A 25,331-nucleotide genomic window follows, 5' to 3' on the forward strand; every position below is an offset into this window, starting at 1 on the left:
CTCTGCCTCCCTCTCTGTCTCTCCTTCTCTCGCTCCCTCTCTCGTTCCCTCTCCCCTCCCCTCTCTCTCTCTCTCTCGCTCCCACTCTTTCTGTCTCCTTCTTTCGGAGCATGGGCTGTCCCCTCCTGTGCTTTCTGCTGAGTGTCTGCCCTGCGCCCTCTCAAGACAGCTTGGCTTTCTAATAAACTCTAATGGAAAATGGCTGAGCTGGATGGATAGTGATACAGAAGCCGCATCCTCACCCAGAGTTGCAGTCAAAAGCCAGCGCCTGTCACCCCCAACCACCCCACTTCACCCCCCACCCGCCCCCTTCCTTCTCAGGGGCACTGTCATATTTTATTACACCAGCCATGGTCTTCATATCCATCTGAATTATGTCACCCAAACTGATATGAAATGCGTTCGGAGAGATAAATGTAATCTCATCTAAGCATATTTTATTATCTTTTTACTGAAATGTATTAAAATGATGAAGTTTATTTTATTTTTCACATCCAGGCTAAATATTGAAAAACAACTGATTTAATATTGCATTATGATAATATATCTAATCTTTCTTTTATTAGTTTTCATTCCCATTTAATCCTAAATTTAGAAACAACTGCAAGGATAACAAAACATCCCTCCCCTTCTCGATTCAAACAGCTGTCTCCTTGACAACACTTTTGATTGACGTTTCATGCACATGCACTGAAGTTGCACCACCTATTCATTTTATTGGTCAGTAGTATCCAGTTACCAGCTTGCCAGAGTATGTGTTAGCATATCACACATTACCAGCCCATACACACACATCTCGGTAAGGCAGGGACATTTTGACGGACACATGACGAGTAGACCAGAGGATGATTGGATTCTGTTGAGGCCATAGATTGGATTAGATCCTCAACCTTAGACCTTCAGCAGTATCCTCTCTATGCACGAATATTTAATATCTGCTATCTCTATCATGCAGGGACAATCTCACGCACAGAGTGTTGCAGAGATCTCTGCCTAGTCTTTTCTCACTGAGTCCTGCTCACTGGATCAACACTGACAAAGCTATAACTAACACATGATGGTATACTGTGCATACTTCATTTCTGTCAATCATGGACAAGGTTATGCATAGATTTTCTGACCAACTGAGATGTACAATGTTCTTTTGAGGCATTACCAAAAAGACCATGACTTTTGCCAACATTATGCAAATCATTGATTTCATTCATGTCTCCACATAGCCACCCTATAATCACACATCCCCACTGCAGAGAGCGGATAGATCTGTTGTACTGATTTCTGTGTCTCAGTCTGCAATAGATATTGTGATCGAGCTAAGCGGTCGATGTTCCGTGTGCGTTCTCTTTGGGCAGGACTACAGGGTGAACATCTTCCTGCGGCAGCAGTGGAACGACCCGCGGCTAGCGTACAGCGAGTACCCGGACGACTCGCTGGACCTGGACCCCTCCATGTTGGACTCCATCTGGAAGCCCGACTTGTTCTTCGCCAACGAGAAAGGAGCCCACTTCCACGAGGTCACCACAGACAACAAGCTCCTGAGAATATTCAAGAACGGCAACGTCCTCTACTCCATCAGGTGAGCGGACATTTCCCGCCGTGGTGCCACCCAGTGGTGTAGTCTACTTAGCTGTAGTGGGTATACTGTGACGTAGTAGTTAGCTGCAGTGGGTATACTGTGACGTAGTAGTTAGCTGTAGTGGATATACAGTGCTGTGACGTAGTAGTTAGCTGTAGTGGGTATACTGTGACGTAGTAGTTAGCTGTAGTGGGTATACTGTGATCAACACAAAATAGGCAAGGATACGTATTAACATTTGAAGTGGGTATACTGAGATGGTGATGCTTTTAAAGTGGGTATACTGCGTACAGTAGTTCTGCGGATCACGTACTGACTACACCACTGGTGCCACCGGTCTCTCTTGGAACGCCTGAGATACGAAGCTTTCAGACGAGAAAGCAATAATTCCACCCCTGAGTGCAGAATTAACAACACTGTGGGTATGACCAACAGCCTCATCCATCACCGTAGTCACGTCTCCATTCATCTCCAGTATGAAATAACGGCTGGAGGGATGATGGGGGTGGAGTGGGGTGGGGTGGGGTGGGGGGTTAGGGTGGTGTAAATCTGAAGGTGCACAGTGCACTTCTCAGGTGGTAGTCAGAGGCTGACTGAGAGATGGAGATTAAAAAGGAGAAGAAGCAGTCTTGATGGAGGGCCGTGTGGGTATGGCAGGAGTGGATATTTCTCTCGACCGCCCAGCCTGTCTCTCAGGGGAGCCGCCGAGGGGGCGGCGAGGGTGGTGGAGAAGCGTAATTAGAGCATCCAATCTGCTGCTGTCAGCTAGGCCCTCCTCCGCATCAGCCAATCAGCTCACTGCTGAAATCCCGTAGACCCGCCTAGGCGCACAGCACTGTGTGCGCTGTATGGGGATCGCTTGGTTGTTTACAAAGTGGATTTGCGTGGTATAAACAACTCAAAGTAGTCTGTGTTGGGCTCATGTTTTATTCTCTCTTTCTCTCTCTCTCTCTCTCTCTCTCCCTCTCTTCCTCTCTCTCTCTCTCTCTCTCTCTCTCTCTCTCACAGATTGACACTCACTCTGTCATGTCCTATGGATCTGAAGAATTTCCCCATGGATGTGCAAACGTGCATTATGCAGCTGGAGAGTTGTGAGTCTCTCGCTTTACCTTTTGTGATCAGTGCAAGCTCGTTATGTAAGATCTCCAAGTGAACACATTACAAGCCTGGCATTTTCCTCCCTGAGCACAGTCTCTCCCCCACTGACTGCAGCCAGAAGCTGTATAGTCAGGTCACTCACTGAAATTTGATTAGATTTTTTGTGGCGTGGTGGGGCTTTACCTGGGTCTGTCAGACCACATCAGGTCGTTGTGCATTAGTAGCTAACCCGAAGACTCAGCTGTGCCCTAGCAACCCCTTAAGTATGCGGACATTAATATGTTCTTTTGCCTGAATGCACCCTTCAGGGGGACTGATCTGGAAATCTGGAATCTGGAAAATCCTGTTTTAAAGTTGCTTTGTAAATCTAGTAAAGACAAGGCATAGAAATTGTTCATCCTTAAAGGCGCTATGTGCAGTGTCTTTGTTTAAAACATCCAAAAATGTATTTCAGATATACAAAGGAGAGGTGTTAAATTCCTTGAATTAGGCCCATGACACCTCAAGAAGGTGTCCCAGATCCACCCCCTCCACAGGTGCTTCACCACTTACCTTTACAAATGTAAAAAAAAAACACATTGGCAAGAAGATTCCACCAGTTTCAAATACAGATATGAATACACAATACCGGTATAATAATAACTATCATAGTATAATAATAATAATAATCTTTATTTGTAGAGCACCTTTCATACACAGAATGCAGCTCAGAGTGCTTTACATGTGGAACATGCAACACAATAATAAAAACAATCAGTAGTCTACAAGACAAGATGAGTTAACTAAAGGCTCTCTTATACAGGTATGTTTTCAGGTCTTCTTTGAAGACATTCACTGAACTCACCTGTTTGATGTACAGAGGTTGGGTGTTCTATTACATGTGACTCCTGTTCGGAGCTTGTTTGAACTTTGTGATCCTTGTGAATGTGAGCTTAGTGTACATAGCTGCACAGATTCAACCAAAAGACATCAACGGTGTACGGTGTTGTAAATCAAGAGGAGGGTGTGTTTTAGGAAGAAATTCATCCTCATTCCCATAGATGCTTGATGCTATTCAAAACCACAGTTTTAATGATCCTCCAAGCTGTGTGCTCTTGCACAGAAGTCACCTCTGACCCCCTGTGAGGCTGCTGAAAAAAATAGTCACACTCGTCCATACAATTCAGCATTAGGAAGCCATTGCATCTAAGCTACCAAACTATTCGAGAGTTTGAAACAAACGTTTGCAAGTGGCCCCACAGGGGGACATGGAGACAGTAATGCACCATACTGTACGACATCCGTCTCTCCCAGAGCTCCTGAGGCAGCAGTGCACCCCCCCCCCCCCTCTCTCTTACGCCATGCTGAGCTCTGCCACTAGACCAGGGGGCCCTCATGGCTGGGTGGATAGTGCACATGATCACTTAAAGTGTCCAGAAAGCCATGCCAAGTGCCTACGTTTGCAAAGGAAACTCCGGTCTGGCACTAACATGTCACTAATTCATTCAAGGGCTCCCCTGGTGATTGGACTGTGCAGTGCAGAGGCTTTTAGTGAAAGTCCCTGTCGCTCTCCCCCTCCCATCCACCCCTCTGGACCCTGAGCATCTGTGCCAGATGAGGGTGGCTGCACTGGGCACCTGATCATAGTCATCACAAGCATTAGCAAAGCACCACCACAGCCTACAAGAAGGTTGCGATTCTTAATGTTAGCTCAGTCAGGATGGCTGTGTTTAGCTATGAATCATAGCAGTCGTCTCAGTTCTGCGAGAGATGAATTTTAAAGACAAAACATGCTATTTGATATGATATTATGAAATAATTAATTTCTTCTCATTGAAAAAATGTTGTGCTGGCTGGATGACTAACTAAAATGAATGGCGATGCATACTGTTTCTGCAGTTAAAAGAGGAAAAAAGCCTAGTCAATGAAGCGTTAAAACAATTGTCATTCATACAAATAGCAATATTCTATTTAAACAACCCCAGTGGATCTCCATTATATGGTCTGATATAATTATCAAAGACATGGCAAATGGCCATTGGATGTTAATTATAAAGGAGAGGAAACCTATAATTAAAATCTCCCGCAATTTATTTAAACATTTTTACACACCATCTCCTTTCCAGCAGAGTTGTGGCCCTGGGGATATTTTGATGTCTCTGCTTAATGCTTCGAGAAATAATTTGTCTTCATTTGTAAGCCTTGTTCAAGTTTATTATGTGCCACAGTCAGCGAAGCCTCGTGGCGTTGCCATTATGGACAACCGTTCCGAGACAATCTGAAAATGCAATAATGCCCAGCAAAAGAAAGAACATTGCACAATAAATGAGCGGTGCATTGCTCAAAGTTTGTTAGGACTTACGGATCTCGTTAACACATTAATGCATCTAGGGATGACGGTCTGTCGAGAGGACGGAACACCATTGGATCGAGTGCACAGCTAATGTTTGACTAGGAGTGATCCCTGTGGGTTGGCAGAAAAATACACACACACACACACACACACACACATGCGCACACACACACACACACACACACACACACACACACACACACACACACACGCACACACACACACACACACGCACACACACACACACACACAAGAAAAAAAAAAAAAAACATGAAAGGAAATCCAACCAGGGACTGGAAATAGATAATCTAATGCAGTAGAGCTGCTGTGTTGAGTCATAATGCTCATGATGACTTGTTTGACTGATCTCCAAATATTTCTCAGACATCTGCACTTGTGCAGCCCCCAAGCTAGAGCGTTGCATGATGGGAAAAGGGAAACTGGGTGTCAAGACTGTGGGCAGCCTGTATTTAAACTGCACTTCCCCCTCATCTGAGTAATCATGCCCAACAGATCTTTCAGACATCGAATTCCCTTTTCAAGGACTATATTGATGTTTCTATAACTATATGTATGTGCAAAGTACATTTATATTGCAAGGGAATACTTAACCTTTCAAATAAGAATATTTGCTAACAGTATTGAATTCCATCCATTCACTGTTGATACAGTTGATTTTATGGAGAATACAAAAGCAGTGTTCCTTCAGTCAGGTTTCTTTAGTTGACCTGAATGCATATAGAAGCTCTGCAACATGGTGGTAGTCAAAGGGATGTGTCAGAGCCTTATGAATAACAATGAGCCAATTCAGTGACGCACAATGGGAACTGATGCAGTTTTGTCTTGTCTTGACAGTTGGCTACACAATGAACGACCTGATCTTTGAGTGGCAGGCGGGGGGTCCCGTTCAGGTGGCCGAGGGGCTCACGTTACCCCAGTTCATCCTCAAGGACGAGGAGGATCTACGCTACTGCACCAAGCACTACAACACAGGTAAAGAGAAACACCACCTCCACCACAACCACCACCACCACCCCATCCTGTCTGTCACTGGAGCCACAACATCAGAGAAGCAGCCGTAGACTTAACTGTAGCGCTGCCTCCGCTTCTGGAAGTCATTGTTTTCTCATTTGTTGTGTGTTCTTCTCCATCTGACTGTTCTCTCAGTGTTGATAGTAGGGTTTCATAAGGGCCTTAGAGTGCTGGACGGGATCAGGAATGATTTTAATGTTGCGTGGTGTGCTCGTAAGTTTCAGAGAGACTGTAAATGTAATGTGCCCTGGCTTTCAAAGACAGTGTGTGAGTAGGAAATTTGGTCTTCATTCACGGTCTGGGCCCTTTGAGAGCATGTGCTGTCGTCTTTCTGTCGAGCTCACAGATGGAGGGGTTTTTGCAACTCTGTTGCGTTTTGCAAAGTAGCTGTCTGTCTGTGTGTTTGCATTCATGTGTGCGTGTGTGTTTGTGTGTGTGTGTGTGTGTGTGTGAGTGTGTGTGTGTGTGTGTGTGTGTGTGTGTGTGTGTGTGTGTGTGTGTGTGTGTGTCTGCACTGCGAAGGGAGAGCAAGCTTTTATCATCCTCACACAAATGCACTGGAAGACCCAACGCCTTGACTTCTTCTGCTTCCAGTGAAGTGAACGGAAGTGTTAGGCAGAGAGTGAATAATGTAGCCATTCCCTATGTCGCCCTGCATAATACATGCACTGTCTTGTCCAAATGGCCATCCACTAAGTAAGCCTTACCCTGCAAGGGCTACTCAGGCCTGGGCTGTGTCTCAATTACAGAGAGCAGCGAGGGCTTTCCCCTGGATTGGCCAACTACAATGATAATAAAGGAGAGTTGTAGACACGAGAGAGAGAGAGAGAGAGAGAGAGAGAGAGAGAGAGGAGAGAGAGAGAGAGAGAAAAAGACACAGAGAGACAGAGAGAGTAGGGGAACTTTACCTCATCTTGTAATTGAAAAGGCTTGTTCTCTATCAGCTTCCAGTTGCTAAATTATGTAGACGTTGTTAAGTAATTCCATATTTTATATGTTGTGGGCACTCCCTGACTTGTAAACATGAAAGGTACTTCCATCAGTAGCTCATCAATAAGGGACACTTAAAGTTTTGTACTGAACAAAGTGAAATGTATTTGTAGCGGAATGAAACGTGGATATGATAATTATGACGATATGGATATCATGGATATATTTGTTTCAATTCTTATCCGTGTGATTGTGGCTTATGTTGTCTAAAACTAATCACTTATGGATTCATGATGGCACACAACTGATACTCTTATTTATTATTTGAAAACACACATTCTGCCTTGATTGTTGTATTCCAAATTGTTGTTCGTTGTTTATGACAATTTTGTGTGTTCAGCATCCAGGCGACACATATGAATTGTATCTTTTTGTTCGTGTTTGGCACTTTGCATCCACAAAAGCTTGTTAACATTTTTACTGCAGAGTAGAAAGAATGACAGATGTGTCATGCAGCAGTGGATGTTTCAGATTATGAAAGTTTGTGGAAGAGCTCGGAACCTAGTGATCATGTTCAAGGTGGCTGTCACAGCTGGAGTACTCCGAGATTGTGCGTAGCCAATTAAACTGTTGTTTCCCCGTTTCTGTTTCTCCTGTCCTAAAATACTTCGGCAGAATTGTTGAATGTACGATTCCATAACAAATGGACCATACCAGCCATATCAAAATGATCAATCTCGGCATCACAGAAGACTGTGTGTTTGTCATTGAATGCTTCATTGGTGATCAGATTACTCATTTATGTGTCTCATGTCTAAACCTGGCCTGCTTACTGAATGGTCTATTCTTAAAGTAGCATTCAAAAGTCATCCAGTGAGTCAAGGTTGATGAAAGGGAGCATTCTTTATTGTGGTTTTGTAGTTATATATACATCTGAGGCTACAGTATGCATGAAACACAGATGCTGTGTTCCTGTGCTTCTATGGAAATGTATTATTTTTCTCAGCTGCCACTGAAACGCTGCCATTTACCTCATTAGGTCTTCGACATGTTCCCTGGAGTGTAACTGTCCGTTATTGCCAATTAGCGCATTTACTCATGCAAACGGTTACAGAAATGTACCGCTGGAATTGGACTCCAGATCTTCCACTACTCGCCCACCCACGCCCTCTATATTTAGATAGTGGACCCATTCAGCCCTGTCACTTCTGTATTGGTTTGAATGGCTGAACAGGAAGATAAGTCATGCACAATGAAAAGGCATCCTATGGGGAGAAGAGAGAGAGAGAGAGAGAGAGAGAGAGAGAGAGAGAGAGAGAGAGAGAGAGAGAGTCTGCCTCACTGCCCTTCTCAGTGCGTCAGAGCTGAGGCATTTGCTACGATATTGAGAGAGAGAGAGAGAGAGAGAGAGAGAGAGAGAGAGAGAGAGGGAGGGAGAGAGAGGAGTCATGAGAGAAGTGGAGTGGGCGGCCGGGCCAAGGGCATCTCCTCGTCATGCAGGCGGTCACTCTCGAGGGCCAAGAGAGCGGAAAGGTCCAGCCTCTGCCCCGTGTTTGAACACTGTGTCCATGGGAGACCGCATCTCCATCCTTCAGCATCCTGGACACGGGTGGAGCAGTTTAGATTGAGCCGGTTCCCCCAGGATGTCCCCTGGTACTCTGTCTGTGTGTGTGTGTGTGTGTGTGTGTGTGTGTGTGTGTGTGTGTGTGTGTGACTGAGTCCATATTTGCTATAGAGCATTCTCCTTGAGCTCCCAGAATCAATAGCAGAATGATGAAGGACCACTGATCTCTGAAAGAGACAACACTCTAAATAAATGGAGAGGAAATTAACTCACCTCACATCACAGCAGAATGCTGCCTTTCATTTTAGGAAAAATCAAAATCCCATCTCATCTGCTGTATTGCCATTTTGAAATAGATATTAAAGTAACTTCTCACCCGCCTGCCAAACGCAGAGCTCTCTTTGAATAATGCAGCAGGGACTCCTCTAACCGGAATGCCAGAAAGGGGTTGACGAAGGCTACTGAACAAGGAAGATAAACACCCACCGCTGCTTCATTTAGATTGATCATCGATAGTACAGAGAATAAATAGTCGCACATTTCCGTCGTGTCACAAACCCCTGAAATATTTTCCCATAATCTCCTCTTGTTTGTTCCCTCTCCAAACACTCAGCCACTGCCTGCTGACAGTTTGTCTACTCGTGAAGGGGAGCCAAGCAGAGTCCCAGTAGTGCCATTGCAGGCTGTGTATATGGCCACGGCCCTGTGTTTACATTGGACTGAGTCGGTCTGTTTGTCCTCACTGGGCTAACAGGGTAACACAGGCAGCAGGCTGAGGACACCTGGACACATGGTGCATCTGCCCAAGGAGATGCAGGGTTTAATGCAGTGTTTAATCAATGGCTGCAGCTGAAGATCTGTGTGTGTGTGTGTGTGTGTGTGTGTGTGTGTGTGTGTGTGTGTGTGTGTGTGTGTGTGTGTGTGTGTGTGTCAAGTTGTGCCTAGTGTTCTGTGCAAACTTCCTCAACTTGAAAATGGAAAGACATCCATGGAGATTCTTAATGCTGGATTCCACTCAATGACTCCACAATACAACAGTGCTTTGGTTTCCTCCTTATTATTTTTCTCTTTATTTTCTTTCAATTCAGAGGCAGACATATGCAGTAGTCACTGTAGCAGCCATTTCATTTTTAGTCATTTCACCAGGTGAAAAACCTTTAAAAAGACAAACAAAATAGAGACCAAAAAATACATAAGATAAGAATACACAACCAACAATAGACATTTAAATAATCAAGCCAGTTCTAAAGTGCAAGTAACTAATCCAATAGAAAAATCACAATAGAAAAATGTAACTATAAATAGCTCATTAAATAGCTCATGACATAGAAACTCAATATACAACATCACCGTCAATATAAAAAGGACTAGCAGCAATACACAAACCCACCACCACTAGACTTCCAGATTTAAACTAACAAAATGCAAACCGTAGGTTAAATCACAGGCCCATTTGCACTTAATTACACGAACAACTACGCAACTTGTCAAACGTCATTGAAATCGCTAAGCATAGAATCACAATGCTTAAAGCCTAAACAACTTAAAGCATGGGCAACAGATGAGCCCACGGACGCCAGTATCACAATAGCTCAAGGAATGCGTTCGGTACAAACATATCTTCCCGAAGGTGGTATAAATGTCTTACCGGCCGTCTCTCCAAGGTTCAGATATCCTCAATTGCACAGAACTTCTTGTATATGCAGGTTGTTTTCCAGCATTCGTTTCAGCGTCTCTTACAGCGTTTGTTTCAGTGGTTGCAATAGCATGTGCTGTTATTTCCCCCTACTCACTCCCGGTTAGCTTTAATTAACCACCTGTGTCTTCGGACACGTCGCGCTCGTGACGTTGCAGCCTGAAAGCAACGTAAACATCCTTGAATGAATACTTCAGCAGATTCCCCTCTGCTAACCCGATTGAAAGTGAAAGTCACCACGATTTCTTTTTTTTTTCTTCTTTTCTTTTTGTCATGCATCTTTCTCCCCATTAATCCCAATCCAATGCAGTTTGACTTCACACCTCCCACTCGAGCTTTCCTGACTTCGTTCTGGGAAGGTCGCCACTCATCAAACTGAAATCCTGAAACATCTAAGCCATACGACTTCAGTGGGCCATTTGCTCTTCGACAGGCAACAGGACAACTAGGCGCCGGACATCCCGGTGGAGAACCACAGCTTGAGTCCTCTCCTTCGCTTCATCAAGGCAGGGTTTCCTTGTCCCTACAGCCATCACAGCAACACTGCAGCTCGGCGAAACCTTAACACCGACGTCCCTCACGATGCCTTTGCTGTCCGGATTGGTGCTGACAACCCGGCCAAGTTTGAAGTGCCCCCTCATCGCATTTTGGTCACACAACCAGACGATGTCCCCTACAGCGACATTCCTCTCCACAGTGTGCCACTTACTCCTGATGAAGAGGTTGGGGCCAGCCAGTTGACTCCAGCACCTCCAGAACTTCGCCACCTCAGACTGCATGGCTCGGAGCCTCTTATAAGGGTAGCTAGTAAAGTCAAAGCCTTTGACATCCCCTTCTTGAGAAGCTCTGCCAAGCAGGAGAGTGTTCGGTGTCACATACTTGATACAGTCTTCCCTGCTCTGGATTCTAGCATCAATCGGACGCTCATTCGCAAGATTGGCCGCCAAGTAGAGAGCAGTGTGGAACTCACTGTAGCTCAGTGGTGACTCCTTCCCAAGGCTCTGAAGGGCCCTCTTCACGATGCGCACAGCGGCTTCCGCAGCACCATTCCTGTGTGGGGAGTCAGCTGGATGGATCTTCCACATCCACTCGGTTTGATTTCTCGCGGCCATTTCCTCCAGGGCAGCCTTGTTCTGACTGTCTAGGAATCTGTGGAGTTGCTCCAGAACTGACTTTGCACCTACAAAGTTGGTCCCCGGGTCCGACCAGAGCTTCCTCGGATGCCCCCGAATTGCAGTAAACCTTTGGTAGGCCATCAGGAATGCTTCGGTGGAGACAGAATTTGCCAGCTCTGTGTGGATGGCTCTACTGGCCATGCAGCAAAAAACAACACCCCAGACTTTAAGTGTCACTCTTTTCTTGACGTCATCCCTCACATGGTAGGGTCCGAAGAGGTCCACTGTAGTGAATTCAAAGGGTGCTGCAGGCTCAGTTCTTTCAGACGGCAAGTCACCCATCACTTGTTGGCATTTCTTTGCTCTCGCCTTTTTGCAGACTAGACAGCGGTCAACAACATTTTGGGCAATTCTCCTTCCTCTTACGACCCAAGCCTTCCTTCTCATCTTAAGCAGGGTCCCAGCCACACCATCATGACCTTCGCCATGAGACTCTCGAGCTAATAGTGTGGACACCCAAGAATCATATGGCAGGATGGGAACGGCTGCGTGATCTTCTTTAAAACTTTGTATTCTTCCCCCACAGACAAGAAGCCCAGAGTCCTGTTCTTTAAAGACTACCAGCCTATCAGTCATAGTGCTTGGGAAGTTGGTACCTTGTTGCGCACCAAGGAAAAGGTCTCTCAGCACATCTTCTCTCTCTCTCACTGAGATGACTCCAGCCAAAGGGACTGCCTCCCACTTTGGTCTACCTAAGGCTCGGTTTGATCCAAGGAACTTTTTTGCAGCCCTCCATACCCATGCAATGGTCTTAACCAGACCCGTTAGGATGCTGAACCGCTTAATGTCCACAAGGCCCTGGATTGCTGGATCTGGCCTTTGTAGCCCCGTTTGAGCTGGATTTTGGAGCTGTAACAACCTTATTGACTGGGCCCTCGTCAGCGCGGCAACAAAGCTTTTCTTCTGCATCTTGATGATGCTCTCTCTAGCAGCAGTTGCAATTTCTTTAGAGGACTTGATGGGCCATTCACTCACAGGTAAGCTCAGGAACCTTGGTCCAGTCTGCCACTCTGAATCCTCATCAAGGTCCCTGGGCCCACCTCCTCTTGTAATCAAGTCAGCAATGTTCTGTGGACCAGGGACCCACCACCAGTCTTGTACTTGTGAGTTGCTTTGGATTTCTCCAATACGATTTGCGAAGAAGGTTTGGTAACCATAGCTCTCTCTTTGTATCGCACCAAGGATTGTCTGGCTGTCAACAAAGTGGTACCATCTTCCAACTTTAATCCGGCTGTGAATCTCAAAGTAAACCTTCAGCCGGGAGGCGAACACCGCCCCACACACTTCTGCTTTCACGGCATCTCCCTTCTGATCCAAGGGGGTCAGTTTAGCTTTGGACTCCACTAGCCTGATGATGGAACCCTGGTCAGTGCTCCACCTCAGGTACATCACTGCTCCATAAGCATGCTCGCTTCCATCAGAAAAGGTGATTGCCCACGGGTCATTCGCATGGCATGGAGGAGTTAACGCCCTGGCGAAATTAACTTTGCCAAGCTGAACGTATTCTTCAAAAAGCTTCATCGCATCTTCCCTCAGTTCATCTGAGAGCGCCTTGTCCCATGTATCTTTGGCTGAGCAACTCTTGCTTTTAGCTTCTTGAAATGCTCTGCGCACCAGGATAGCCCCTTTCTGCTTTGCAGGGGTTACCAAGCCAGCTGGGTCGTACAGTCCAGCCACCTGGCTGAGTAGTTCCCTCCTTGTCAGGGGGTTCGGGGTCTGAGGCCGAATCTGTTCTTGAAGGAGGTTCTGGCCAAGCCGCATCTTTCTTTTCCTTTTTGAAAAATTGACTGACGTCATAACGTGAAGCAGGTCATCTTCGACAATGTAGCCGAGGCCAAGGGCTTTGTTGTCGTCGTCACCGATTTGATTTGGGAGGACCATGGCTCCAACTGTGGCTTTCAGTTTATCACCTGGATCTTCATGAGACTCCTGCCTCCCACTTTGCCCAGAGAACACCCACGGTTTAAGTTGAAATCCTCCAGCCTTCAGGATTTGCTCCACATTTGCAGCAATGGCTTTCAGCTGGTCAAGGTCATCATGTGATGTCAGGAGGTCATCGACATAGCTGTCCTGTTGGAGTACCCGACGCTCCTCTTCAAGGTGCATGAACTGAGGGAAGTTGGAAGTCTCGCGCATAGCCAGTTGCGCGATACAGCCCGCTGGTTTATCTCCAATATTTACTCTAGTAATAGCATACTCTTGCAGCTCCTCATCTTCGGAGTCCCGCCACAAGAACCTGTGTAGGTGCACTTCGCGGTCTTCGAGCCAGACAGAATTGTACATCTTTCTAATATCGCCCAGAGCGGCATACACCCCACTCCGGAATCTCAGGAGGACTGCACGGATCGGGTTGAGGACGTCTGGACCCTTCATCAGCATGTCATTCAGGCTCACACCACTGAACTTCTGGCTGCTATTCCAGACAAGCCTCACTGGTGTTGTGATTGAATGCGGGTTTGGAGCAATGAGGTGGCTGACATACCAAACTGGCCCGGTCCAGTTGGTGATCATGTCCCTGGACAGCTTGATTGCAGCTCCTCTAGCAATCATGTCATGTACTTGGGCAGCATAGGCAGTCTTCCACTTGTGCTCTTTGGCAAGATGTCTCTCTGTTCTAAGGAACGTGGCCTCAACGGCTCCCCTGTTGTTTGGGAGTGAGATTGGGTCCTCCACCCAGGGGTACCTAGCATGCCAGTGTGGGTCCTTACTGTGACAGCCGCCAGAGACATACGTAAGGCCCTCTCTTACTACCTCAAGCTCCCGCTCTTCAGCAAGTGTCATCTCCTTGCCCCCTGGCTGGCAATTTCCACAGCGGCAGCCCCCACACCTTGGTTGGCAGGCAGCGCCGATGCTGTCCCACCTCCACCATTCCAGGAAGTCATGGTTGGTGGTAAGAGTCGTTGACTCCTGTGGGTTACAGCTATTCTGACTGGCTGGTGGTGGTTCTTCTGGAATCCTGACAGTGAGCTCTTCATACTTTACTGCGGCTGTTCTCATTGACCTAGCAAAGTGGGTTTTGGTTGTGTGGGTGGACACGGCAATGCTTTCAAAAAGGTCCGGGTGTGTGCCTCCGACGGTCTTCCCCAATGGTCCGTCCCATAGCACAAGATCTCCGATGACCCTGATGCGCTGAGGTGCCAGCTTACCCTCTCTGTGGCTTATCAGTAAGCTGATTTCCTTAGGGCGCTCAAGCTCAACAGCTGGGATGTCTGAGAAGAACCTCTGCAGTTGCCTTGCGGTCACGCCTTTGTGGACATCTGCAATGTGGTCCAATCCATAGCAAAGGAGCTGGTGAGATTGAAGGGTGCCTTTGGGGCTCTTCACCCTGATCTTTAAGAGGTACCTCTTCGTCTCTACATGAACTTTCATCCCCCCAACACCATGGACAATGAGGGTGATTTCTTCGCTCTTCAGGTTCAGCCTGCTTGCAGCCCTGTGTGTAATATAATTAGTGTCAGACGCCAGGTCGATCAAAGTCCCAATTCTTTGGCCAGCATTTGCAGTCACGTCGAGAAGCATCATGATGACTGGCGACTCCTGTATCCCACTTCCCATGAGGAGGCTTGATTGCTCCGTCGACGTGCTAAGGGTCTTTGATGCAGCGTTTGAAAAGACATCTCTGCACTGGTTTGCAAGCTCAGGGGAGAGTTTACTTAAGAAGTCCTCTTGGCCAGCAGTGTACTTTCTCCTCCCTTCCCTAGGATCACGTCCACTTCTTTTCTGGCCTGCACCTCTTGTTGTGTACGTGTTGGGGCACAGGTAATAATGATGTTCCTGGCCATGTCCATCCTGGCAGTCTGGGTGTTTGCAGAGGAAGGTGGACTTGCAAAATGCCAGGTCGTCATGGACTTCAAGGCACCGCTCACAGGCTCCTAGCTTCTTTACTGCAGCTTCTCTTTCCACTGGTTTCAGTGCTCGAAACTGCCTGCAGAAATACAGCTTGGTCCCGTGTTTCCAATCGCCACACACTACACATCCTGAACGGGAATCTTCTAATTCGGTGGCCCTCGTCTTGGCATACCTAGGCTCTGGTCTTGCTTCCCTCCTTGGCTCATCATCCATCAGGTGCTCCAGCTGCTCATAGATCCTTTCTTGTTGCTTCAGGAACACCAACAGAGTGTCAAATCGGTTGACATGGGTCACAGCATTGCGACTATCTGCAACATATGTGAGCCACTCCTTCTTCAGGGAGTCTGGAAGCTTACTTTCGATAGACTTTATGACCAGTGGGTTTTTTATTGCTCCTGTGTCTCCTAGATCGCTCAAATCTTGCAGAGCTTTCTCTACTGCTTGGATTAACTCAACGATTTTTCTTGGCTGATGACTCCTTGCAGCCGGCATCCTCTGTAGCTCCTCCACAATTTCGATGGCAATGGCGGTCTGGTTCCCATAGCGGTTCTCCAGGACACGGAAAACATCTTCTGCTGTGTTGTAGGCGGTGAGTCGAAGGTCTCTGGTGACCTTTTCGTCCAGGCTGTCCAACAACTGGAATTTTTTCACCTCCTTAGACCCAGTCGGCTCTCCTTGCCTCTGCAGTGCTTCCCAGTCCTTCCTCCATCTATTAAAATCGCGCCTATTTCCAGAGAACGTGGGTAGAGCTGTTGGCTTTAGCTTGATGGTTGCTACAGGGGGATTTGGGGGGGCTACTGGTGCTGGTCGTCTTCTCTCCTCATCCTTCAGCCTCTCCTGAATGAAATCAGCCTTTCTGAGTATGAGCTTAGGGATTGTTACCTCAAGGTCCTGGAGTCTGTCTTGAAGATCTTTCTTTTGGTCGCCAGGGATCCACTTCTTCCAGCGGTTGTGGACTTCCTTTGCTGACCTTGTGAGCTGCTGTAGGTGGGTAAGCATGAATTCATAAGCCTCTTGCTTGCTACTAAGGTCGACTGCGACGGTGTTCTTGCAGGCTGATTCTGCCACTTGCAGCGCGGTCAACACTTCAAGGGCTCCATAGCTGGACCACAATGTGTCTTGGACAAGATTTTTGATGGTTTTCAATTTCGTCTCGCAGTCCTTTGAGGCTTTCGTTATGTCAGCTTTTTGTTGTTCCGACAGCATGGCCTCCTCTCCAGCTTCCAGTCCAGCCTCAATGTCAGCGAGGAGTTTGGCTTCCAAATCTTCATTTACACCCAGGACCTTTTCCGCAGCCATCGTGAGTTTACTAAGGGCCTCCTTGAGGTCTTCCTCAGCCATGTCTTCATGATTCCTCACTAAGCTGTTTGCAAGTCGAGAGAAGGCTCTTTTCGTTGTGGTTCTCTCCATCCTAATGTGTTCAACGGTCTTCAAAGCAGGATCAGACATGTTTTTTCAGTTTCTGACCGGCGGTTTTTCACTGTTAAGTTCTGCCTAGTGTTCTGTGCAAACTTCCTCAACTTGAAAATGGAAAGACATCCATGGAGATTCTTAATGCTGGATTCCACTCAATGACTCCACAATACAACAGTGCTTTGGTTTCCTCCTTATTATTTTTCTCTTTATTTTCTTTCAATTCAGAGGCAGACATATGCAGTAGTCACTGTAGCAGCCATTTCATTTTTAGTCATTTCACCAGGTGAAAAACCTTTAAAAAGACAAACAAAATAGAGACCAAAAAATACATAAGATAAGAATACACAACCAACAATAGACATTTAAATAATCAAGCCAGTTCTAAAGTGCAGGTAACTAATCCAATAGAAAAATCACAATAGAAAAATGTAACTATAAATAGCTCATTAAATAGCTCATGACATAGAAACTCAATATACAACATCACCGTCAATATAAAAAGGACTAGCAGCAATACACAAACCCACCACCACTAGACTTCCAGATTTAAACTAACAAAATGCAAACCGTAGGTTAAATCACAGGCCCATTTGCACCTAATTAAACGAACAACTACGCAACTTGTCAAACGTCATTGAAATCGCTAAGCATAGAATCACAATGCTTAAAGCCTAAACAACTTAAAGCATGGGCAACAGATGAGCCCACGGACGCCAGTATCACAATAGCTCAAGGAATGCGTTCGGTACAAACATATCTTCCCGAAGGTGGTATAAATGTCTTACCGGCCGTCTCTCCAAGGTTCAGATATCCTCAATTGCACAGAACTTCTTGTATATGCAGGTTGTTTTCCAGCATTCGTTTCAGCGTCTCTTACAGCGTTTGTTTCAGTGGTTGCAATAGCATGTGCTGTTATTTCCCCCTACTCACTCCCGGTTAGCTTTAATTAACCACCTGTGTCTTCGGACACGTCGCGCTCGTGACGTTGCAGCCTGAAAGCAACGTAAACATCCTTGAATGAATACTTCAGCAGATTCCCCTCTGCTAACCCGATTGAAAGTGAAAGTCACCACGATTTCTTTTTTTTTTTCTTCTTTTCTTTTTGTCATGCATCTTTCTCCCCATTAATCCCAATCCAATGCAGTTTGACTTCACAGTGTGTGTGTGTGTGTGTGTGTGTGTGTGTGTGTGTGTGTGTGTGTGTGTGTGTGTGTGTGTGTGTGTAGTGTGTAGTGTGCATGTGTAGTGTGTAGTGTGTAGTGTGTAGTGTGTAGTGTGTGTGTGCATGTGTAGTGTGTGAGTGTGCATGTGTAGTGTGTAGTGTGTAGTGTGTAGTGTGTAGTCTGTAGTGTGTAGTGTGTGTGTGTGTGTGTGTGTGTGTGCAGTACTTATGTCATGACGCATGGCGCACTCCTCTGGAAACACTCCAGCTGGTCTGGAGTGGATGACGCCCGGAGCAACTGCTGAACTCAAGGAAAAGCCACAGAGTTGGATAATGGGGAAGAAGAGAGAGAGAGAGAGAGCACATATAGACCTACGAAAGTGTGTGTGTGTGTGTGTGTGTGTGTGTGTGTGTGTGTGTGTGTGTGTGTGTGTGCGTCCGTCCATGCACGTGCGCACTCCTGCATCTGTGTGTGAATTTGTTAGTGTGGGCATGTCTTATTCGGTCTCTGTCAGTGTTAACCAAAACCCATATATCTGCATCTGCTCAACATATTCCTCAGGACACCATGTGCATGCTAGAGAGACAGAGGCTAAACTGGACACATTTACCGGCTCAGCAGCAGAACAGGTTCCTTAGGTTAGTATCCTTATATCAGTTAGCTAGTTATCATTTTCATACAACACACTGTGAAAAGCTGTAGTTATGGAGAGCTTCTCGGAACTAGTGATATCGAAGACAAGATGGTGCTCTTCGGTGGAGGGTGATAAACAATCCAGTAAAAATCGTAATAAAATGAAAAGAAATAAAACAAAATTTGTCAAAAAATATACTGTTATAGCCTGACCAATCCTTCTCTCCAAATCCCCTGCCGTGCCTGAGCAGCGTGTCGTCTACATAAAGGGATGACAGGGGTGCTGCGGGGCGCAGAGATGACCGGCGGAGAGGGCAGGCGGCCACGGGGAGCTGACATTTAACAAGATTACAGGGCTTCAGACACTCTGGAGAGCAAGGTCAGGTGAACTGGCTGCTCTGGTCATTTGGACTTGTCAAATCTGGGAGCGAGGCGTGATAAGCACGAGCGTATTACAGATGTGTCAAACTAGGAAGGGCAAAAAAAGTGCAATAAATAAATAAGTCAAAAATAAATGCCGCTGCGTCGAATTTTACTTTTGGCGCACGAGGCCATGGGTGGATTTGGGCGGATGTAGCAACGCCCCAAGGCTTCATGCTCTGTTGTCTTATTGCTCTGTCAGTGGTCAATGAATTAGTTTGTTTTGTTTGCCTCTCTCCGGGTGGTATTTTTAGTCTCCTCCACCGTTCAGCAGTACCCGTGCACTGGGGCTGCAGATGTTGCACACTGTGTAGTTTGCTAGTCTGAATATTCTCTGAATGAACACCACCACGATGTGAATGCATCTTCAAGCTTAATATTACACAGAAAAGCATAGAAAAGCATTTACAGGCAAATGTGTAGAAATGCTGGTATTAAACAATGGATTCAAAATGTGTATCCAAATTCAGTGGGATCCAAATGTCAATATTGTTTGTGCCATCTCATTGTAGACTCACACAATTTCGCATCCTGTCTGGGCAGCTAAATCAATGCTCTGTGGAACATTGTTCTCCCTGACAGCAACACATGACATTTACCAGGATGATGCTATGCATCAGTGTGTGACACCCACAGAAAACACACACACACACACACACACACACACACACACACACACACACACACACACACACACACACACACATTAGCATGCGGCCTTATGGGTCAACAAAGGGCATTTGAGGGCTGGGAAAGGAAGTGCAGTGAAGTGCACTGTCAGTACTGTCAAAAAACATACTGCATTTCTTGTGTGAAGGCATACTGCAAATACATAAATAAACAATATTGCACATCCCTTCACTAGAGCTCTTTCTCTCACTGACCCTGCCTCCCCTTCTGTCTCAATTACTCACACACAAACAATCACACACACAAACACAAACACAAACACACACACACTCACACACACACATACACACACACACACTCACACACACACACACACACACACACACACACACACACACACACACACACACACACACACACACACACACACACACACACACACACTCACATATACACGCTCAAGCACACAGATCAGTCATTTCCCCTTGATCTGCGGCCATCTTTTCTGCATGATTGAAATCCACTTAATGTCCAGACGGCTCCATACCATTTATCTTGGGCCGGAATCAATAATTCAATGCTTGACGTGCGATACGTTTCAGGTCAGTGCCGTTCGTAGACCCTCCTGTCAATCAGGCCTGAGTAAGATGACCTCAGCGCACGAGCGTGTCCAGGCAGCCTTCTGATCCGATCTGACCTTCAATCCATCACCATGGTTACGCCGCCTCACTCCCATTACTAGGCCCAATTAGAACACAGACTCTGAGGGCTCTGTTTGCTGACCACAACAGGGCAGCAGAGGGCAGACCACTTGAGGTCTTCACTGAAACAGACATTTTCTAGATGGTCAGTGCAGTGGCTGATGGAGAAGGTGTCTTAGTGGTTAGGTGGCTCCCAGAACTCTGCTGTGTTCTGCTCAGTGCTACTGCTACAGTAATCCCAGGGTGGGGACTCCATTGCTTTCTCTACACAGCAACCATCAGGACTCTGCCACAGATGTGTCAGTACAGTCAAAATGTGTGTGTGCGTGTGTGTGTGTGTGTGTGTATGTGTGTGTGGAGGGATGGACACACACAGGGGCATAGCGGCCTCCTCCCTCCTTAAGCCCGGCGCCCACCAGAAGCGGCGTTCAGTGGTGTTCGGCGGTCTGGGCTTGACGCGCAGGATTTTAGAATAGTTTTCTATCTCTGTGCGGCTGCTGCGCCGCGTACGTGTCCGGTGGGCGATGGCCTTTAGAGTATCAAAGTTGGCTCCCCAGTGGTATCAGACTTAAGGGCCGTTCACACCAAGAATTATAGCTATAACGATAACTATAAACAAAATATCGCTCTTCGGGAAAGAGTTAATAGGAATGACGACATCCACACATAAGCTATAAAAAATAACGACATGAACAATATCGTTGGGGAACACTTTCAGATTTTGATTTTGATTTTGAGAACTATAAAAAGCTAACAACCAATCATAACCACATTTTAGCCATCACATTCATTAACACGATGAGAGACTTTTCTTATCGTTGGTCAGTTTGGATGCTTTTATCGTTATGGTTATGGTTATGGTTATGGTTATCCTTCTTAGTGTGAATGCCGCTTCAGCTCTCTGACCCCCCACACACACATCCACAGGACTTGACTGTCCATCAGTGGGTGTTAGCGGCTATGTCTGTGTGCCTGCTGGCCTGAGGGTTCCGTCTTTCTGCACAGCTCGCCACGTCAGTCCACTCCATTCACTCAGCTACGCAAAGCCCACTACTCGACCTTTTCATACCCAGCCCCCGTTTGTCCTTGTGCTGCTACGGTGTGTGTGTGTGTGTGTGTGTGTGTGTGTGTGTGTGTATGTGGGAGTGTGTGGGCTACATTGCATTGCATGCAAGGCCACCATCATCAACACCCCTGGAGGGCCCTGACATGTCTTCGTCCACAACACAATCAGCAAATGTGCTGTGTGTGTGTGTGTGTGTGTGTGTGTGTGTGTGTGTGTGTGTGTGTTTATGTGTGGCTGTCGCCCTAGGGATAAGTAAAGCCACAATGTTAACTCTACTCAGCCATCATGAATGTCATCCACCCAAACAAACGTCAAAGGCAGGCAGGCAGTCACTGAAAAAAAAAAATACCACACACACACACTCACACACACACACACACACACACACACACTGTGGTCAGGCAGAACGCGGGGAGTTTTTGCCTGGAGGCATAAGTGTGTAGCGTCGGCGTTGGTGCTGCGAGCGCTGGCGGTCAGGAGGACGCTGGGCTTGGCGGAGTCCCAGGTGGGCAGCGGGGGCTGTTCATTCATGAAATGGGCACCTCCTCCTTACCGCGCACAGCCGGCAGGATAAAAGGATTAGCGATTAGCCCATTAGCCATTAAGGCCCCCACTGCACATACCGCGCAAGGGGCCACTGGAGAGGCTAATGGGCAATAGCGCTAATAGGCTAATGGGCAATATAGCAGCGCTCTCAGGGCTAATTCTGCCACTCATCAGTTTACTAAAGCGCCGGTCATCCCTGAAATAAGATGGAATTCTCAAAACAATATGCGACATTAAATAAGGATGTGAGGAGGGACGAGGAGGAGGAGGAGGAGGAAGAGGAGGAGGTGAATTGAAGACGAGGAAGAGGAGGAGGAGAGGTTAGGAGAGAGTTTTCGGTGGTGGTGTGGGGGCGGGGGGCTGTCGGAGAGAGAGGCTGAGTGGGATTCTCCCCTCTCAGATGCCCTGGGGGTTGAAACTGACAGCCCGTCAGAGTTAATGCCCCCGGGAGAGTGAGGCCTTGTCAAGGTCCACAGCACACCGCTCCCTGCCTGCTCTTCGTCCTCCTCCTCCTCCTCCTCCTCTTCCTCCCCTGGCTGTGGCCAGCTCTTTGGAGGAGGATGGAGATTTTCATCAGGTTACTGCACACAAGCTGACAGCTAGTCATCCTGCACAATGTGTGTCCGTGTGTGTGCGAGTGTGTGTGTGTGTGTGTGTGTGTGTGTGTGTGTGTGTGTGTGTGTGTTTGAGAGTTAAAGAGAGTTCCATATGTATGGAGTTTGAGTGTAGAAGCGGTGGGGTGTGTCTGTAGATTACTGTTTAGTCAGATCTCCAGAGGAGAAATGCTATTTTCTCTCTCTTTCTCTCTCTCACACACACATACTCGCTCTCTCTCACCTCTCTCTTTCTCTCTCTCTCATCACTCACTCACTCTATCTCTCGAAATTCAATTCAAGTCAATTTCAACTCAAGTGAGTTTTATTAGCATGACAAATATTCTTGCATTGCATGAATACATTTACATAGAGAATGCTCGGAATACAGTACATGGCGAAATAGATATGCATCCAAGATTAACAAGCAAACTGGTGAGCGTGTATGTACATGTATGTATCTGTATCTGTTTTGTGTGTGTGTGTGTGTGTGTGTGTGTGTGTGTGTGCATGTGTGTGTGTGTGTGTGCGCGCCTCTGTGTATGTGTGGTGTGTTCTTGCACAGTATTTGAAATGATGGGGATAGGTGGGTGCTGTATTATATGGCAATACTTAACCACTGTCCCTTGCCTTATGGTATTCCTTGATGTATTTGGCAGTAAAACCTGCTGTCTGTCCCTGCTGTCCAAGTAAGATTGGCATTATTTCCTGTTCTCCTAGATTTCGGAACCCTGGGATTTAGACTTGTAAGCCTGTCAATGTATGAGTTTCACATGCAGTAGATGTGAAGTGCACCTCAGTCTCAACCTCACCTGTTATGCAGTGACCACATACAGTATTCTTTGCTCTCTTGGTTAGACTGTGGTCACTGACTCTGTATTTGGTCAAGATCTGCCTCTGCTTTATATCTCTATGGTAAAGAGATATTCCTCCAGATTTTATGGACTGGTAACATTCTAATTTGCTTTGTTTTTTGTCTCCTTTTGCCAATGTTCCAAATATGTTTCTTTAATTCTACCACGTCATCTACCCATTCTGTTATCAGCTCAGGATCAGGCAAACAATCGCCATTAGCTACTAATTTATTAAGGTACGGTTCGTGGTCCATGGGGGACATTGACAGTGCATACCTTGATAGCTCAACGTGCAGGTCTATTAGCTGCTCCATTTTTCTGATCCCAGCCCAATCTCTGGATGTTTACAAATATTGAAGCGGTCTATTGGTGTTCAGTTTGAAAGCAGCACTTGTCTGAGAGAAGCTATATCTGTTAGGGGGAGATTAGTTAGTTTCAGTACATGCTGACTCAGAGGACTCTTTTTAGGGTTCAGAATCTTCAGATCATGATATTGTACTGCCCGTCAGTGGGACTTGTTTGTAGATGCATCCAGAATTTGAGAGCTATTTTTTTGCATGTTGATGGCCAATGGGAATCTGCCTTGTTCTGTTCTACATGCAGTGATTGGTGTTTTCTTTTGGAAGGATACAATTCAATCATGGAGAATAATAGTGCTAAACACCATCTCCAGACTGCTGCTCACACATGCCTCTGAAATTGATAGTAGGCTATTAATAGTTATTAGTCTTCACTCTGTATATATAGATATTATATATCCTTGGCTCCAGATGTCAGGAAAACAGACCAAACTTAAAGGTGAGGTTGAATAATTTGAGCATTGCTGTTTGCAGCTCAGGGATGCTGTTTTTAATCATTTCCCTTCTAATATTGTCCCTCCTATCTCTTTCTCTGTATCACTTCCCCCCACCCCTCTCTCCCTCCCTTCCTCCCTCGCTCTCTCTCTCTCCCCGTCACCCATCCAAAGGCTTAGAAACAGGTGCCACAGATTCCCCCCCCATGCAAATGACATTCATATTAAATGGCATTGCTAATTCATACAGAAAGCTTTTCATTTGTGTGTTTAACAATTCATGTCATGAAGAAGGAACCCCCATGCCAAGCATGAACGGTCTCAAGAACATTGCATCTGATGGCATAGGACATGTCAAGTTGGTCAGGGACAGGAATCTATGTTTAGTATCTTATGGGGGAGCATACAATATGTGTATCGTCATTTATTCAAAACACCTCTTTGTATGTCAGCCAGAGTTGTTATTGTCTTTTTGGCGAGAAGTGTCTTACCGCTGGATATGAAAGAGTGTGTATGCTTTGTTTGAGTTCATTATGTGTAGTTGGAGAATATTTGTCTTTCCTAAACACTTCAATGTCAGTGGTATCCTTTGTATTCCTGCATCCGTTTGCATGTGTGTGTGTGTGTGTGTGTGTGTGTGTGTTTGTGTTTGTATGTCTCTGTTTGTGTGTGTGTTTGTGTGTGAGTGTGTGTGTGTGTGTGTGTGTGTGTATTTGCCAAATGTCTGTATACGCACACACAGCCTTGAGAGGCTTGTGTACACACACACAAGCATAAACACACATTCTCTCTCTTTTTGGCCGTTCCTTTTTCTTTTATCTCTCTCACACACACACACACACAAGTTGTGTACATAAGGAAATCTGTGTAATGTGTAGACTAGCACTAGGGTGGCAGGCGGCGGTGCAGTGGTGAGGACAGGGCCAGGGGTCAGGCATCTCATCAGGAGTGTGTGTGTGTGTGTGTGTGTGTGTGTCTAGAGGGAGTGTGTGTGTGTGTGTGTGTGTGTGTGTCTAGAGGGAGAGTGTGTGTGTGTGTGTGTGTGTGTGTGGGGGGGGGGGGGGGGGGACCCCCGCAGGGGACAAGGCTCCATCAGCTCCCACCCAGAGTGGACGTGGCAGACCCACCTGCAGCAGCCACCACCCACACCACCCACTCACTCACCACTACTCTAAGGGCATAGAGCCCCGTAGACACACACACACACACACACACACACACACACATACAAATACAAATATGCAAGCAAGCACACACACACACA

At 46.5% G+C, this 25,331-nt stretch overlaps 1 protein-coding gene across 1 annotated transcript in view; it reads left to right on the plus strand.

Annotated features, from left to right (window-relative positions):
* Positions 1-25,331, plus strand: part of glra3 (glycine receptor, alpha 3) — a 70,282-nt gene that overhangs the window by 38,031 nt on the left and 6,920 nt on the right. Inside the window, exons 4-6 of the mRNA XM_062554766.1 lie at positions 1,353-1,576; positions 2,585-2,667; positions 5,862-5,999. Coding sequence (XP_062410750.1) covers positions 1,353-1,576; positions 2,585-2,667; positions 5,862-5,999 — 445 coding nt within the window. The remainder of the gene's footprint in view (positions 1-1,352; positions 1,577-2,584; positions 2,668-5,861; positions 6,000-25,331) is intronic.

Source organism: Sardina pilchardus, chromosome 2 (genome assembly GCF_963854185.1).
Source record: "Sardina pilchardus chromosome 2, fSarPil1.1, whole genome shotgun sequence".
NCBI lineage: Eukaryota > Metazoa > Chordata > Actinopteri > Clupeiformes > Clupeidae > Sardina > Sardina pilchardus.